The 19,197-nt window shown below is 36.3% G+C and overlaps 2 protein-coding genes across 6 annotated transcripts in view; both read right to left on the reverse strand.

The window, feature by feature from the left end:
- The window catches only part of LOC139974649 (tripartite motif-containing protein 2-like), a 7,166-nt gene extending 2,965 nt beyond the window's left edge, over window positions 1-4,201 (reverse strand). Inside the window, exons 1-2 of the mRNA XM_071981878.1 lie at window positions 3,766-4,201; window positions 1-1,197 (exon numbers count right to left, since the gene is read on the reverse strand). The exon at window positions 1-1,197 is cut by the window's left edge and continues 245 nt beyond it. Coding sequence (XP_071837979.1) covers window positions 1-1,183 — 1,183 coding nt within the window. The 5' untranslated portion in view covers window positions 1,184-1,197; window positions 3,766-4,201. The remainder of the gene's footprint in view (window positions 1,198-3,765) is intronic.
- A 2,441-nt stretch (window positions 4,202-6,642) lies between these two features.
- LOC139974654 (integral membrane protein GPR180-like) lies at window positions 6,643-18,656 on the reverse strand. 5 transcript variants are annotated; one of them, XM_071981886.1, is made up of 9 exons: window positions 18,524-18,656; window positions 17,120-17,322; window positions 16,545-16,682; window positions 16,024-16,224; window positions 14,470-14,700; window positions 13,403-13,554; window positions 12,324-12,515; window positions 11,284-11,361; window positions 6,643-10,387 (listed from the first exon to the last, which is right to left on the reverse strand). In XM_071981886.1, the coding sequence occupies exons 2-9, from the start codon at window positions 17,310-17,312 to the stop codon at window positions 10,226-10,228; spliced, it is 1,347 nt and encodes a 448-aa protein (XP_071837987.1). In that variant the 5' UTR covers window positions 17,313-17,322; window positions 18,524-18,656; the 3' UTR covers window positions 6,643-10,225. The 5 variants fall into 5 exon arrangements, with proteins under 5 accessions (XP_071837987.1, XP_071837986.1, XP_071837990.1 ...); XM_071981885.1 differs by having other exon boundaries at window positions 18,388-18,630; XM_071981889.1 differs by lacking the exon at window positions 18,524-18,656 and adding an exon at window positions 18,243-18,335.
- Window positions 18,657-19,197: the final 541 nt, after the last annotated feature.

Genomic DNA, 19,197 nt, shown 5'->3' on the forward strand with positions numbered 1-19,197 from the left:
CGTTGGCAGTTTCGCCTACCACAAAGCTTGACTTAGCGGTGGTAATTGGTCTAAGATGTGGCGACGGTATTAACTTGTGCTGTTTGGTTGTCTTCTCAATAAAACCGAGCTGATCGACGCGTTCTATACCCTTGCAGTTTCCAGAGATAAACTTAATCCGTCCATCATCATCAGTTTTTGGTCGAACTTGAGAAGCGACGTTCTCTTCCAATTTATGGATTGTGTCCCGACTGACGTAAAGTAACGCCTCATCGTCACCTTCGTTCAATAGGTTTTGTGTCACGTTGCAAACGCTCGTCGTCTTGTCGAGAGTCTGTTGAAAATAGTCAATATCTTTCTCGAGGGTCTCCTTTCGACAAGTATATTCTTGTTCCAGTTCTGCTTCAGCTTCTTCACCAAATGCCTCAATCAATTCCAGCAATGCTCTTTTTCGCGCCTTTATCTGACTCGAAGCTGCCTCTCTGTTACCGTGGAGAAGGCGGTTGGTTTCCTTCAACATGGAAACGGTTTCTCGCAAACTATCGACTTTTTCTCGCGCACGGTCCGCTAGATCACTCAGTATCTTCCGACTGGTTCGTCCAGCTTCGGTGAGTTGGATCAGTTCGTGTCCAGATCCTTCGTGATCCTTGGCTCTGCACTTTTGACAGATTGGCACACCGCATGACTCACAGTAAATCTCTATTTCCTGTCCTTCGTGGCTACCGCAAAATTTCGCTTCATCATCGGCATAAACGTTCTCAACGGATGTCAAATCCGACAGATATTCATCAATACTTGTAATTTTGTGTTGCCGAGCCGTCCGAAGTCTTTTATGGGCTGCCGTACATTCTATACACATAAACTCTGCGCAGTCGTAACAGTAATCACTTGCCTCGTTCTCACAACTGTCACAATTAGCTGCTGCTGACGACGCCGTCCTTTTACGGTTGATGAAGTCAATAATGTTGTTTACGAAGAAATTATCTGGAAGCCCCGCCACGCCTTTCTGTGTTAAAGAATACTGATTGCGACAAAATGGACATGACAAAGTTCCGCCATTTTGTGTCACCCACAATTCTAAGCAACTTTGGCAAAACGTGTGTTGGCATGGTAACAGCTTTGGTTTTTGCAATCGATCGATGCAAAGTGCACACTGTAAGAATTGACGGTCTAGCTCATCGGCCTTGACGTAGTTGGCAGCCATGTTAACAGATTTTCCTAAAGAAGAAGAAGAAGAAGAAAAAAGATAAAATTATGAATATACGAAATAAATAGCAATATTATAATACTTTCACATTCTTCTCGATATCATATTTGCTAATTGAGCGATATTATCATAACATGAAGACACGGGCTCATGTGGAACATGTACGTAACCAGTGGCGTATCCAGGATGTTTCGATGGAAAGAGATGGGAAGGGGAACGGACGCAGGCGATGGATGTCATCAACCATCTAGGGCAAGGGGTACTTACTTCGAAGGAGTGTCCCCTCTTTGAGAACCTTTTTTCCATATTAGGTGGATTTAAAAGTAAAAAGCTACTATAATATTATGCATAGTTTTAAGTATCTTATCTAACACGATGTTTTCCTTTGTTAGAACAGAAAGTCATCGATTTAAAGAAAGAGCCCAGATGGCGGCCAATATTGAGCGGTGGATGGGTCGGTAGAGGTGGGGTCAGGGAGCAAGAATCCTTGAACCACCACTGTATACAAAGAGTTGACGATTTCGCTGTCGTCATGACTAAGTTTGATTGTACTTTTTATTATTACCTAATCCAACTCAAACTTAATCTGTCAGAGTAAAGATAGGGAATACATCTGTCCTATCTAAACATGTGACGTGTGCGTAAATCAAACACACTTTTGAAACCATTAGTAATTAAAAATTGTTAATACAGTTGCGATCGTCTGATCAAAAGTCGGTTGGCATCTTTCATATAGCAGCTATATGATAAACATCACTCAATAAGCCCAAACAGATGTTAAAGTCGCGAAGTTAGAAAAGGTAAATAATAGATTATGAACAACAGATGTCTGAGAAGACAATTAGCGTTGTTTATACAAATGCACATTACATCATAGTTAGATCCGTCAAAATGACAACATCGCAACGACATCATCAATATTTAGCGGGAGAAGCTCTTCTACCATAGAAACAGACGAGTAGGATAATTCATACCACACTGTCTGCGTCACCAGCTCTCACCTCAACGACGAGCACCCTGTGGCGAGAAAGAGAGGTCTCGTGGGGGTTCCGCGTGGAACATTCGAGAAACTCTCACACTCGGAAGATAACCTTGCAACCGTTACATCAATTGGCATATACCCGTTACTATGACTCTATACTATACGTAGATATTTGTGATCAGTGAGAAACGTATGGAAACAGCATAGTATAATAAATACAATGTGTAAAATTTTGCTGCTTGCGTTTGGTCGGCAACTTTACCGAAAAATTGTAATTCAAAGTATAAGTTAAAGGTGATTTAACTATTATAAGGATTTCTTCGGGAGATTTTTTTTTGTCAACGAAGGAACGTGAACCTTATGAATAATAAATAACAATACAAACAAATCTCTTATATTATGATATTCCTTTTGTTTTGGAGTGCACACCACACGTGATTGTTTCATTACAAAGTACCAGTGGCGTACCTAGAGTAGTTGGCACCCTGGGCGGATATTTTCTCTTCCACCCCGTGCAGGTCATGTCGTCTTTAAGGGAGTGGTCTAAGGGGGTTTCCCCTCCCATTTGAGAAATTTTTGGTGATATGAGATGGCTTAGATGCAAAATGGTGCTATCTTTGGCAAAGCTTTGAATTGATCATATGATCAATATGTGGCACACACTGACTGATACCCGGGGCGGACAGCCCCGTCCGCAGCTTAGAACGCCACTCCAGAATACTCATATTCCTTCCACCACCCATCCTCAACAACACCCCCCCCACAAAACCCCCCCCCCCAAAAAAAAAAACGAGAGAGAGAGAGACAGAGAAGAGAACGAAAACAATATAGTTGCAAGACAACTCTAAAGTTCTTGCACCTCAAGGAAAAGCCAACCTCCTCATATTTATATCTGACAATATTAGTCACTAATTTCAATAAAAAGAAAATCATAAGTGCTTCCTCACTACATTTTCTACTGGTTTATTTCTTTTTAAAGTAATTACTAGTAATTAACATATGTTTTTGAGTTTTAGTATGCCAGACGAAAAAGTCAACAAGCTAAATTATATTAACAAAAAGTATTGATATCAGTTGATAAAATTAAGTTGATATACGAGAATACGATATCTTTTACACTATAAAATGTGTCTCGATTAGAACTTCGATTGCTTGAAAAATATCACTTTAGTTTCTGATCATACTGTACATCTCAGTAATGAAATACAAAGTGGTATTTGCTACGGTATGCCCCAAAGGTTCATTAACAAGAATTGATGGGTATCTTACTTTATAAAATTACCCTCTTGCTGTATAGACCAGCTCGTACCCATATGGGGCACATTGGGGCCATACCCTTCCTAGCAGACTACTGCACCCCTCCTCTAATCCGTGCCTCCCACATGTGTACAGAAACTTCACATGTTACATGATACCAGACCCTCAACCTTCTTACCTTGTAAGTTGTTGGTACCCCTCCTTAAACTCGACATGGTACCCCTCCAATTCAGAATCCCTGACAAGGGGACCGTGTAAAAAACAACGATGAATGATAAGAAATGATTAAAATATCGAAAACTAACATAACGCAATTAAGAAATCATAAATACATACTCACCCAAGAAATGGCTCTTCAGATTCGTGAACTTTCCTCGCAACTGGTAACTGAGTGTTGTCCCACGAGTTTCCTGCTGCAGTTAGTGTACACTAGTTTGTGCTGTTAGTACGCAAACATGCTATATATGTTTCATATAAGAAGCCTCTAGATGATAGGCTATATAGAATCGTCGTCATCTACTGTTTTAAGAACCACAGATAACAGCTTACCAGATACATGTCCCATAAACGTTCACTACACACACAAACCTCTCTTATCAAATCGTTCATATTACACCACAAGAAACAAATATGACATACTGACACGTCAATTCTGATCTTGGCATCCAGTTATTCGTCAAAACACAGTTAACATGGTTCATAATAACACGCAACACTTTTATACTTGACGATGTGTTGAAACACCGGCGGAGATGAACGCAACGACTGTTTAGAAAAAAAAGAAGATAGAATTAATGGCTGACGTTTCCGGAATGCCAAGAATGTCCTCTTTGCAAAGCTAACAGCTGTGTACTATAGTACGCAGAGGTATCGCAAAAAACACAAAGTGTACATCATAAGCGGGTTAATTTAATGTATTACTTTAAACTATGGACAGCTACATTTGATGAATCATGTACAGCTTCGTCTAAAATCTGTTAAGTGCTGTTAGGGATATTATATATTATATATGTATTGTGTGGACATTTGTACTTTAACGCAGTGTGACTGACTAACACAGAACTGTTCCCAAAATACAATTAAGTGGATCTAGGCTTATCCGAAAAGAGATGGGATGAGTAAAAATGGAGGATTTCAGGGAACTATACCAGTAAATAATATTCTTTCTTATTCGGGCATGTTCCCACCATTAAACGCCATCAGTATTGGCTCCAGGTTTGAGCACGCCAAAATTGCGTATATTTTCCAACAGTAGGCCTAACGTAATTGGAATCCCTGAAGAGCATAAAAAAAAAGACAATTATATAGATAGGCCTAACTTATACTGTGATGTATATATATATATATATATATATGTATATATGTATATATATATATATGTATATATATATATATATATATATATATATATATATATTTATATATACATATATATATATATATATATATGTATATATGTATATATATATATATGTATATATATATATATATTTATATATATATATATATATATGTAAATTTATATATATATATATATATTTACAAACATACATACATACATATAAATCACAGAAGAATAAATATGCAACCTAACCTGAACTAAGTGGGCCAGTAATGGGACTATCTCCGCAGGTAGCAATGTATCTGCGGTATTAATGGTAAACGTCAACCATACTTACTCGCCTAGGCTGCTCAAGGTAAAGACTAAGATGGCATTTGTTTACTACAGTATATACCAGCTAGGCCAAAGACTTTATGTATAAGCATGGTTGCAGCTCCATAGTATATAATTATAGGATGGTGTTGCACATGGATAAACCATGCTTTTTTAAATGGTGCATTGATTGCCTTCAGATACAGCCCCACCCCCCTCCTATCTTCAATATTGACTCAAGTTATTTTCATGTTCAACTCCCGTAATTGGTACGCATTTTCATTGGCTATGAAACTAATTACATTTGGAGCAACGCAAAATGGAAATATCTAGCTCCGATCATTGGGCGTTGGAATTAACATGTTTAAAATTGGAAGTTACATTAGGTTACATATTATTCATCAAAGTGGCGGAAATAATGTAGCGAGACAGTTTGGGGTGGTGGGGGAGGCTGTGTTGGGTCGGGGGAATCACTAACACAAAAGAAATACAAAATATGGATATTGGTCTAAATATTTGTACTGTCTTTTAATAAAGCATCATCAAAGTACAGACATAAATACTTTGTTTGTAAATTAGAAACCCATTCAACCATTTTTTGTTATTGGAACCTAAATGTGACCAAAATACAGACATATCGTGCCTGAACCACGGTGATACCATTTTCATCAATGGGTACGTTTAACAAACATACCACTTAAATACATCATGTTATCATGTTGTACGAGTATCTGTTGACCGTACACCGTGGTCTTCAGTATGCTGTCATGGTTACCAGTAATACAATAGATTCAGATCATGTATGCCAAGGCAAGCTTGACAGCAAGGTGCAATAAATAAAGACAGAAAGATCAGGTACATATGCTAATGACCTGCTTAGGTTTGTGTCGATATCTTTCTGACATGAACCACCCACTCTATAAGCCTCTGTGGTTCAACAGTTTGTGGTATGATACAGAAAAATCAGAACAGACTTAATCAAGATAGAAGCAAACACACATGAAACCATTGAACACATCTTTATAAATCACAAGGTGAGATGCATTATAAGTTGTCGATGTGACGGCTCAAGAACATAAATAGCTATAACTTGGTACAGAAACAGGCATGTCGCAACATAAGTGTTGCACATACGGCCTACCATAAAGTAGAAAATTTGAGGCTTCTTGAGTTACCCTGTAAGTCTACTTGCCTTCATTTAGTAAAAGATTATGGTACCCAACTACAAAAGTGACTTTCAATTTTTAGGTCTCCCATATTATAAAGGGTTAGCTTTAGTCAACCCACAGTGGTGTCACAGTTGTTATATACAGTACCTTATCCATCTGGGACAAGTATATCTGCTATGTTAGTATTAACTACACATAGGCCAAATATTTGTATCCATTTTGAAAAATATCTGATTTCTTTGTTTTATATTTAATATTTAAGATAACCAATGATTTTTTAAATTGGCATGTTGATCTACATGTTAGGCCAGATGATATTTCTAAGCAATGCAACTGTTAACTGCGTTGTGCCAGCAAACTACAAATCATTTTCAAGGACGGTGGCAGAAAAAAATTTAAGAAAACAAAAATTTATCTTGAAAATGGCAAGTGATAGTATTGAGTAAAACCTAACATCAGCTTACTGGCATTTAACTCGCTAGCATTTAATGGTAACTCGATTCTGGTCAGACAAGTACGGATGAAATTGCACGAACATGATATGATAAGTTAAATATGAGAGAGTGGTTAAGTAGAAATTCAAAACTCAAAGCAAATGTAACAAGTATAATCCAGAGGAAATACACAATTATCGCAAATAACCCGAAAAAATGGGAAACAATACTTCACCACTTCATATACCACAACAAATTACAGGTGAAGAGAAAATTACATTTGATAATAATCTCCACCCCTCACCCCCACTGCCACATTTAAATGGTATTGATATGGCTGTGATGTCACAGATTTACCTTGGGTCCAAAATATCCAAACTAAGGGGACCACATTCAGTAGTTTTGCTTATCTATGATTTAACTATGAAAAACCTCTGAACTATTCTGTTATGCCATGTGATGCAGAAGTGTGTGAAAGTATTTATAGAAGTGTTCTCCACAAGACATCTGAATATTGTGTATGGGAAGTGGAGTTTTAAACGACACCATGTAACAAAAAATACTACTTGAGCATTCAAAATAGAGTTCATGTATAAGAAAGGAGTTAATAACCCTGTAGGATAAGACTCTTATAGAAAAGAAACTTAAGCATTATTAAATGGAATGAGCAGATACTAAAACAAAAGAACGGTATTAAAACATATCAAACAAGGTTAAAAAAGTGAACACTGAATTTAAAACTAAGTACCTTTTAGGACCATTTGATGACAGGTACCTTGGCCTTCTCAAAGAAGCATTGCAGTCCAGAAGCCTAATGCCCCTTAAGTACTGACATAGACGGAACAATCCTTGCTGTCGCAATGTACAATTCTCTCCTCTTCGTGACAGATTCCATCAGTTTCCTTGCAGTATGGACAAGGGACACACTTTTGAGACATCCCAATATATATATATATATATATATATATATATGCATTAAAAAATATCCATGTGTAATCCAAATAACATTAATAATAAACAATAGCAGAGAAATAAGGTATGACTCATAATTGACAAATATTGAGTTATGTATTAGAATTTATAAAAAAAAAATATATTTATATATTTATATTTAGGGTGTCCGCATATAAAGCGGGAGGACCAGGTTCGAATCTGGGTGGAGGCTGAAAGTTTTATCACTATTTTTGCATTTCCAACTCACTACGATTTCAATTATATATATATATATATTTTATGTTAATGAAATGGAAGTAAACGACAAAGGGAAATGAATATATATATAATTGAAATCGTAATGAGTTGGAAAACCAAGAACTGGAAGTTTTTCCAACTCATTGATTTCAATATATATATATATATGTATATATACTGTGACCTAGTATTAACAATCAGTTGCTGATTATAATGTACCTTACAATACCTATTAATGGCACTCCTCATATTAATTAAAATTAGAAACCTTACCTTTTAACTAATGAAATCAAAATGACTATTATAAAATAACAAAGTTCACATAGTTCCCTTTTGTTTGTTTTTCACAAAAAAAAAAAGTTATACTGTAGTTTTTCAAAATGATTTATAAATTAAACTACTTATGACCTGAAAAGAATACACTAATTTAAAATTGATTAAGGATTAAATAAATTTGATATATTCCATATACAACAAAGTTATACTATTTTAATCATCATGATAAAAACATGATGAAAATGACATATGAACAATATTACAAAATAAAACATGGTTTCACATTGTGCTATCCCAAAATTAGGTATTTGATTTTGCATCTGTGCTTCCAACATTTCAAATTGTTGCATATTCAAACTGCATAGACAGTCATTAGATAATCAAGCTGTACAGTTCAGGTTATTACTGGCCAGTGGATTTTGCCCATTGCCAGTTGGAAACAAAAAGACAGTCTTTGGCCAGTTGACATTAAGAACATAAAAATATGGTATGTCAGATAACAATCGTCTGCCAAAAAATCTGCATGATTTCCAGATGTAACATAAGCTCTGTATTATTGCTTATTATCAGCAAATGTAATTGGGTTCCTCTCATAACAGAAAACTGGGAGTGTGCTGTTATTCAGGAAAATGCCAGTGGTAACTTGATATTAGCCAGCAGATTTTGGAAGCACTGGTACTTTGTTCAAAATGTAGCTTTGAACTGTGAAATTTTAGGTCTGATGATGTTCTGTAATTGGCTGGTAAATAATATTTTGACAATTTCAAATAATAAACTTGTATGGGAGAATTGAATGAATCAATTTACATAACTGGCAAAAAGTAAGGAGTAACCTATCATTCCCTATGAATATTCAACACTTCAATGATTTTCACAGCCAATTGGGAAAAATTCCTAACGCTAATACCACTCGAAAATGTACTCTTGTATCATTCTTCAAAGCACTGATACTGACAGTATGAGCAGTTTCTAACCTTTATCTGAGAGATCACATTTGGTAAAGAGCTGGGCTAGTAACCGAGAGGTTATTGGTTCGCATTCATTCTAGCTGTAAATTACTCTTCTATTTGTCCATTCTTTAACTGATAGAAATGAAATATTCTTACTGCTTGTACAGTCAGTATGTGTGCTGTGATGTGGAACAGAACAGCAAAAAAATAGTCCTAACTGGTTGAACCCCAAAATACATTTATTTGAAATACATTGGACTAGTGAATGGATGTTTCTTCAATTTGAACAAGTTTAAAAATAACATGAGATTTAATAGGCTTGCTGTAAGTACTGCCCAAGCACTAACACACACATAATCCACATAAAATCGTCCAAACACATGAAATTTCCAAAACAGAATTCTGATTCAAGAAATCATCACCAATTGCCAAAGAAAACAACAGAAATATAATTTAAATATTAATATTAGGAATTATTGCCAAAATATTATTATTATTTTTCTAATTATTTAATAGTATTGACTTTGTTCCAAATTGGCACATTAATTGGTCTTCTTTTACTGCATGACAGAATGTCAACATTTGATTGCGAAATCCTGCTCGGCTAAAATATCACACCGACGAGTTTGCGATGAACTGCATATTTGACCCTTTGTGGAATTTGTCAATTGTCTTTTTTTTCACTCTAATCCTTAATTAAGAGTATTAAAGAAAGAGATCACAGATTTTTTTAATCACACATCCATCAGAAATAGATATTATCCTATTATCCTATGAACTCAGAAATATGACATTGTAGGTTATTAGCTAACAACAAGGTGCGTCAAGACAGTAGCACATAAACATATGCCTAACAGAAATAGATAAAAAGTGATTTACAAAGATTTGTAAATACCTTGTCCCTATAGTATAACCTCTTGGTCTTGCTGTGGTGAGGTAGACTAGCATAGATCAACAGCTGCTCCCTGATGTCTTCTTCAGCCTAGTCTTCATGATTTTTTCTTCGACTAAAGAATTTTTAATCTTGATCACACACTATCAGTAAGATGAGCTATTGAGCTGACTTTTATACTGCGAGATTCCCAAAGTGAGGGCGTCCTTCATGAATGAACCTACAACCTTGACATCATTTCTTACTTTTATTGTCAAAGTTTTTGATGTCTAGTCGGAGTGGAAGGGAGGCTGACGACAACGCTGAGATTTCCCAGTAAAGACTTCGCGATAGAAATAACCGGTACAGCATTACGACTGCTATAGATTGCGAGATGGTCACACCAAACACAACCGCCTGAAAGGAAACAAAAACAACAAAAAAACACTGAATTTTAAGAGCTAATCGTGGTATCAAAGGCACAAACGTTGAAAGGTCATTATCGTTGGCCATAACGTTGTTGAAAGATATATCCTTGCTAAAAGGGTTTCAAAAGTATTTTTAAGCATACAAAGAAATAATTCCCAGGTTAGGGATGTTTTAGCTTTGAGTAGAGGCTGTGGAAGACTTGTTAAGTGTGAGAGGCAATCATTATTTGAGTTTTGTAACATTTTTGGTTTAAAAAATGAAGACCATAACATTCTCTCTGTGTAAATCATAAAACCAGGAATCGTTTGAAAAGAATAAACATTTTTATGACCATTAGTCAAAATGAATTGGGAGTTGACAGTTTGCGTAACGGACTTGAATCCCAGCGTTTTATTGACGATAAACTGTTCAGATTGATGTCAATTAAATTACTTTCATGTCGTTTACGGGTAAGAAGTGGCATGAAGAGGCGGGTGGAATGGTGTTGGTGTCACAAATGTACGAGGGGTTCAACGAAATGTCCATTTTAAACACATTTCACAACCTGACACGTTCTTTTATTCATCTTTGCATGTGTTCCTCGAAACTCATAATGAACTCTTAATAGAAGGCGAGCAGAATGTTTATTACAATTCAGAACTGGAAAAGGCACATCAATATATTCCATGATAATCTAATAATTAGAACCAACTTCATCCCCAAAATAAGGCAGTCGTGGCTTTACTTTATGAGGAAAGAAAAAATTCCTCAACTTTGCAAAATTCATAAAAGCTAAATAGCAATTCAAAGCATGAGTGAGATAATGTTCTCTTTGCATGTTGTGCTTAGTAGTAAACTATTTACTAATTAGTTCTTTGGATTTAATTTAAAATGATTGCACTCACCATTTTTTGTCTGGCTTCATTCAAAAATGTTGATACTAGAAGTATGACTGGATATGCAAGGAACCAAAGGAAACAGTACTGTGGAAGAAACGAAGAAACAGAACTCAATTGTCTGAGGTACGGTGTCAAAAGTACGTTGCTAGGAAGGGGGGTTTGGGGGGGCTGCATAGGATATAATCTATTGTGTCCCTCGTTTCACACAATAGTAAGTAAATGTCCATGGGTATATTCCCCTATTGTCAGGGTTGGCGATTTTTAATTTTTTTTTAACAAAAACAAACAATTTTTATTTGTTTTCCGATTTTCAAAGTGCGTGTATTCAGTCCAACAAAAAGTGGTTAACTTGAGAATCGAATATTAGATAGTTTTGAGGTTACTGAATAATATAAATTGTCTTTGATTCCTGCCTTCCTTATTCCTTTAAAGATCACTTGATTTAAATTGCCATTTAAATCAGTGATTTAAATTACTGTGATTTTAATCAGCCAACCCTACTGCAATTGTTTAATATTTCTTCATCCTAGCTGTACAGGATATTGAAAGAACTGCAGCATTTCCTTTCTTGACACAGTGCTTGACATATCCCCTCAGCATATAACGCTGAATATGAGGACCCTGTCAGCATACAGTGTTCTGTAAAAGGAGTTGCCTTTACAGGGGCCTTGCGAGGAATTTTCCAAGGGAGGGGCGAAGCCTGTAGGCAAACTATCTAAGCGTAGCGCCACCATTGGGTTGGCGCGAAGCGTACAAGAAACATTTGGCCGAAAATGCCTCCCAGATTGCTGGAAATGGCACTTCCCAGGACCATGGGCTGGCGCGAAGCGTACAAGAAAAGGTCGGCCAAGAGTGCCTCCCACATTGCTGAAATTGACACTTCCAGGCCTTGTAAGTTGCATCGAAGCAGTTTCTATTTTCGCCCCCCTCCCTTGGCTTCGCGCCTGTGCCTTAAAAGAAGTCTCCAATAGGAACAGTGTAAATTTTGTGTGCATGTTCACAAACGACAAATACGGCTCATATAAGCTAGCCTGTAGAAGACTTACCGTTGCAAAACCTTTGTAAAATAATTTTCTCACGACACTTCTTTCTTTGGATACAACTTGGTAGAGGTAGTTGGCGAAGAGGACCGCTAGAACAGTCCGAAGAATTAAAGCTAGAATACCCAGAATGCTTTGGTGGTCATGGTACATGCTATGACTGGATGAAAACAACTGCTCCAAAATGATGCAAATGCACTGACAAAATGGGAAAGGAAAAAAATTGTTATAGTTTGCAATATTGAAAATGAGCTCTATTTGTTTTTTTGCAAGTTAATACCTCCCAACAAGAATATACGCTCATTGATTGGGGCTCATTAAATTATATTTTCAGTATTTCTGAGTAAGAATCTTGTATATTTTGTACATATACATTTTTAAACTGATAAATATTTGATGGCATTCATACAAGTCTTGTGATATCTTTACATCTGGAAACTACTAGAGGTACAGTAGCTAAAAAATAAATAATGAAAATCTTAACTTGTACATCCCAGATCTTGATATTAATATCATCCAAATTATCAAGTTCCACCAATTTCACACGGACAATAGGACCTGTTATACTGTAACTATATAACTATGTAACTGTATAAATATGTAACTATATAACTACAGTATATAACTATACAAATATGTAACTATATAAAGTATATGTAACTATGTAGTTATATAACTATATATCTATATAACTATATGACCAAAAAACCATAAACCTATGTAGCAATCTAACTATGTAACTACACTATATGGCCAAAGTACCATATAAATATATGTAGTTATATAACTATATATCTATATTACTATATAACCAAATAAACATATAACTATGTAGTTATATAACTATTTATATCAATAACTCTATGTCCAAATAACCATATAACTATGTAGCTACATATAACTATGTATCTATATTACTATATGATCAAATAACCATATATAACTATGTAACTATATAACTATATATCTATATAATACATGTTGATCTTTACACTTGTTCTACAATTCAGAATATCATAAAATGGCTCATGAAACAATCTCTCTTCTCTCTCTGTATGGATGAATTGTACCACTACTGCACTTACTTGTACAGCGGCTAGAGAACCGACTATTTTCGCGTGAGGAGATTTCTTCCAAATCTTTGAATTGACCTCTGTTTTGGAAGTACTCAACGTCCAACCGAGAGCAAGACTGAGCATCATGTATAACATACCAAACTGAGCGCAGATTTCCAAAACTAATGTTCAGAAAATAAAAGAAAAATATCGAGAAATGGAATAAAATGACACTACAAGTGAATCATGAACAAGTGTGGTGTTCTTGTTATTCAGACACTGTGTTTAAAAGCAAACCTGCAGAAGCTGCAGGGTCCTGTTCAGTTAGGATGAAGCAACATCAAACAATAGGGAATTATCCTGGTGGACTTGCATTGCCTATTGTGTTAAAGGCATTGAAGACTCGCCCCAAACCGCGCTCTGAAAAAGTTAACTTTCCGTTGCTTGCAAGTGAAGTTTTCTTCTTGTCGCTGCAAAATGCAGACAGTAATGAAACTTGATACCTTGTTATCTTTTATCTACACATGAGATGTCCATCGCTGCTATGTACACTGTGTTGTGGGTAATGACCGTAGCTGTATGTATTGACTGTACATTTACCTAAGAACAATGAACATTTTGGAGGTAAAAATATTTACCTAAAAGTTTAACAAACGTGTTGTGAAACAGCCTGTGCTGACACAATGGGTTTCCAAGATAAACTGTTTTCATACTTGAAGATCTTTCTACCTAGTGATAAACAATTCAACAACTAAATGGTGTTTTTTTGGCCGGATATTTCCATCCTTGCTGGATTTTCTTCAGAGGCTGAAGAAGATGTTGCTAGGATGGAAACTTCAGGCATGCTTACTTTTACACATTCACTTACACAGGCTCTTTAGTGGATAAGTAGTTTGCTAACAGTTTTTTAAAATTTTTATTTTCATTTTAAAAGTATCAAAACATTGTTTAAATATGTGTACTGAAAGCTGATACAAAATTATTGCATAAAAAATAAAGGAATTACTTGTACTTTTCGTAACCTTAAACAAACTGTTCAATATGACCAAATGTTATACCCATAGCATATATCCATAGCAGATTTCATTCTATCTTACCCTCTGATAAATTTTCAGCGAGTGAAGATCCTTCTCCATCTCTTGCGAACCGGTAAAGATGGATGCACATACAGAGGGCAGCAGACGCCTGGAGGCAAAGGACTTTAGTAAGCATACTAAGGACGTCATGCATCGGTCCCTGTTTCTGCAAAGTCTCCCAAAGGCTAGGTGCGCACATACAACCGATCACGAAATAAAGAAAGGCGAGGAGTTCGTAGAAACCCAGGAGACCTGATGAAAAAAGAAAACAAGTTGCCTTTTTGTCACAAAATTACAGGGCTTATCTAATGAAAACTTAGCATATCCATGGGCAACAGAACACACTTTCCTTCGCATATATATATATCTTTCACAAACTAGAACATACTGAAGAGTAACAATTTTTCAAAAGGATTTAACTCAACTCATTTGACATTTATGAAGCAAGGTATTACCTACGGTATGATTTATAAGTCCAAGTGTGGCTGCATGGTGAAAGATATACAACATCCGGCCTAGAATCTCAACACTTGAGCCACTTGACAGAAAATGCCAATTGATGCTTCAAAAATCTACCGGCTACAAAGAACTTAACAGAGTTTTCAGAGAAGTCCAATAATATTTGCTGATAATAGGTAGTCATCCAGAGTTTACTGTCGGTTAGGTTCAGAAATCCTACCGACTCTGTGACTGACGATTGTAAAACCGACTTAAGATGTATTTTAAGTTATTATGTTATTATTGTCTACTGGCAGAAAATTGCCAGTGCTTCTTTTCTTGCTGGAAAAATGGCAAAATCCACTGGATTTTTGACAGTAAATAGCCAAATTTTGATGCCTGTATACATCTTACAGGAATATTTTAGTGGCCGTCTATTGGGTATATCAAAAAGACTCCATAATATTTTCATCGCCACATTCCTTGTTTGGGGATTTTTCAGGCCTATGATTCAGGAGAAGTGAATTTTTTAACCTCCCGCCAACTTAATCTAATATATATTGAACAGTGGAGAAAGATGAGCTATTGTGACGTTATAATGGCACTTCGTTTCGGGGGCTGAAGGGACCAAGTCATTAGCAAGCTACACTAGCGAGGAAAGGTAAACTTTCTGACAGTAAAATAGCGATTTAGATGGAAATTTCCCAGTGAAATTGCAATCTTTTGGAGAGTTAAACGTTCCAGAATTCCCTTACTAGTTCTTCTTCATCATATGTTGTTCAGATATTTGTTATTTGAGAGATTTTCTTAATCACAGCCGTACGTGAAGTCACATTCCTGTGAGCATTACAAGGCCAAGCTAATAGTGATATCTGATCCAGTCTGGCCAATGTGCTGCACTGACGTCACGTCTCGACGTAAGTCAGTGTTAGATTCAAATTTTCTGGCAGGACGGGCCAACATTTCAAGCACTCTATCACAGAAACTAAAAATCATCACAGGGCAAGGCTTAGGGTAATACAAAGACAAAATATGATACGACCGGATGGACTGGATCCCATTTTTCACTAAAAAATTCCTTTAAAGAAAAAAAATTAACACTCTATACTAAGGCTTTACCTTGTCACTGCAACTAACCTGTGTCCTCGCAGCTAAATTGATTAGAAGGCACCCCATGTGAGTCAGTGTTGAAGATTTGTACATGGTAAGCTAGATAGACTGGCTGCATCGTGGAAGCGTCTAAATTGCACACGTCTGCGGGGGCATACATGGCAACCCAGGTGCCTTGCTCTTCAAAATGAAGCATGGAGAAATTGCCTTCCTTCTCGAATAGATCAACTGTAACAAGATATTAAAGGAAACAATGAATTGAGACATCGTAGAAACTTTGTAAAGCCCCAATATGGAGTCAGGGAAATCGTTTATCCGGTATCGTTTGGCAAAATGCTATGTAAAAGAACTATTTGTTACTGCTTCTCCTACATGCCTATGTGGCTGGCAACCCTAGCACTATAAAATTACTGCCTTTCCAGGCCTATATTACTGCCTTCCAGGCCACTATTACAATTATTATAGTGGCGGACCGAATCAGTACAGTGGCCCCCAGTCTGACCAATGATAATCATGTTAAGATATGAATTTTACAAGAAGATTCAAACCTCTGTGTTGGGCCAGCTTTATCTTCTCTCCGCAATCTTCTGAAGAGCGAACTTGTTGCCAAACATTCTCTGGGTAAAGGTACACCTGGCCAGGAGCTGAGGTTGTGTTTAACTGGTAAAATAGCCTCCCAGTTCCAACTTTGGAAAAGTGAAAGAAAAAGATGAACCATTTTACCATTACATTAAATATGATCTTTTCCAGCACCAAATAACTGTATTGAAATTGTTGTTGTATTTTTATTAAGCATATCATATTAGTTTTTAATACCATCAAATATGTAACATGTAGGCTTTCCTGTAAGCTTTGAAACGTTGTTCACGCCCAGGGGAATATGCCACTAAGTCCTCATGCCATGTCCATGTTCATCAATATGTCTTCCTGGTTACAGATATCTTTGATTTTTTTAGATATATTTTCCAGTACCAGTCCTGCAAGGAAAGTGGTTCACTTCATTATTTTAATAGTTTATTATTATTATATTATAAACATTGCCATAGTTACCAAACTGTCATCATCTAGAAGCTTTAAATATTAGTACACAGAAAATTGTAAAACAAGAATTCTGGAATTTTACCTGTGAAACAGAAATTGGTAATTAAGTGGCCAAAAGACTTGGCTGCAGTTACTGTATTAATATTGCCCCTGGCAGACTTTGCCTCTGTTCCTTTTTGGAAGAACTGCAGACCGACGATAAAGGCGATGATGACTTTGCACAATATCGACAAGTGGATTTTTTGAGAAACCGGAAGCTTTCCATGATATGACATGATTGCACCTCTGTGTAAAAGAAGGAAACAAATTTAATTTTTTTATCAGATGTCAAAGCCAAATAGTGTTATCATACATAATTCAATGAAAGTGTCCTCTTTTTAATATCTAGATTACATGAATGTCTGAGGGAGCTGTGAAAATGTAAAAGAAATATTTTAATATGTAGGTACTGTAGTTTTGACTAGGATATAAAGAAAGGTTAAATTGTCAATAGTAACAGTTATGTCAACCATTGTCCTTATCAAGCATATCGCTTTTGAAGTTCAAAGCTATAGCCTAGGTACTGTACCACTTACAAGAATTGTTTCCATACAAAGGCACTTCGCCAGAACAACTTGACTTCCGTTCTTCAGATAAGATACAGTAGGCCTACTGCACACCTTGCCATCTGGGATGATTAAATAAAGGCAAAGCGATCCCAATTATTTTCCTCTGAGATATGCAACATCATTATAAATCACACTGCAGAAGCCCACAATAGCTTATCTTCAGTTCAGCCTAGTAGCCTATACCTTGTTTAAAAATTAAGGATAATCTAGGCCTAACTTTACTGTTAAATAGTCTACAGTAACTAGAGTGAGGTCTTAATGTGGCAAGAAACACTGAAAATGGTAACTTAGACTGCAGATTCCAGTGACGGATTTAAGTTCTCACATTTTACTCAGCTCTTCACACTGATTGGTGAATACGTACTGTATCTCTATAACAATTAACATAGCCTACAGTACAATACAGGTTTGAATAATAACACAGCATTACTGCTGTCGACCTAGCCTACCCCTGTAGTATGGTTAGGCCATTCAGTATCCTTGTCAATACCACAGGCGCTCCCGTTGGCCATACAGTAATTAAAATATTTTAACGTATTAAATATTGTAGGCTAATTTAATTAAATAATACTAGGCTAATTTTATTAACTGACATACTGTGTGACAAACGTTGTGAATGTGACTCGTGCAACAGTCACAGGCGCTCCCGTTGGCCATACAGTAATTAAAATATTTTAACGTATTAAATATTGTAGGCTAATTTAATTAAATAATACTAGGCTAATTTTATTAACTGACATACTATGTGACAAACGTTGTGAATATGACTCGTGCAACAGTCAGCGAAGCAGTTGAGTCAAATTGGCAAGACTTCTTTCATGTTTTTCTAAAGAACGAACACCGACGAATGTTTTCTCTTTTTGAACATTAATATTTACCAAGGGACTGTTTTGCATGTACGTATTTGTTCCACTTTTATCTTCAATAAAGATAAAACAGTTGAAATTACACGGAGAACTCGTTTTCGCGCAATAAGACCTTTCACGATAGCGAACAGCTGATGACGGTGCCACATGCACTTCCGGTGAAGCCGGCGAACAAAAAGTAGTAGTATGTTTTGACCATTTTAGCCGATTCCTAGCTAAACGTTTGCGTCTGTTCGTATGGTACGATTGCAATCGTATTTTCAGTTCCAGAGGTACTCGCAATTCATGTTGATCGCTGCCCGTCTGCGATCAAATTGAGTTCAGTTCAAAGCGGGGAGGGCAAACAGCAAATCTACATATCCATATTCTGTGCATATCTAATATAATACGTATAATAATACAGACACATTTTATGTTAAGGCATGCTGGTAAAAAAGTGTCCAAATTCTTATATCAGTAGTACACAAAATTATAATCATACAACCGTCCACGATTGGAGCAACCTAGAGGAAAGGGATGGAGGATGTGACCGGGGGTTTGGCGGTTTAATGGTTATAAGACTTATATTGGAATCAAATTTTGATTAAGATTAAATGTAGAAATTCAATTGTTTGTCCAGTTCTTTCTAGGTTGTTTTTCCCCACTTTGTATGTTTTGTTTGGTAATGACCCTCGATCCCCCTACCC

The sequence above is a fragment of the Apostichopus japonicus genome, chromosome 10, assembly GCF_037975245.1.
Source record: "Apostichopus japonicus isolate 1M-3 chromosome 10, ASM3797524v1, whole genome shotgun sequence".
Classification (NCBI taxonomy): domain Eukaryota; kingdom Metazoa; phylum Echinodermata; class Holothuroidea; order Aspidochirotida; family Stichopodidae; genus Apostichopus; species Apostichopus japonicus.

Coding starts and splice junctions, on each gene's coding strand:
- LOC139974654 (XM_071981884.1), bottom strand. CDS start 18,032: ATGTTAATTGTTATAGAGATACAGTACGTATTCACCAATCAGTGTGAA. Junction 16,683..17,119: donor TACCAATTTCTGTTTCACAG/GTAAAATTCCAG, acceptor ACTTTTCCAAAG/TTGGAACTGGGAGGCTATTT. Junction 10,388..11,283: donor ATGAAGCCAGACAAAAAATG/GTGAGTGCAATC, acceptor GTTTCCTTTCAG/GCGGTTGTGTTTGGTGTGAC.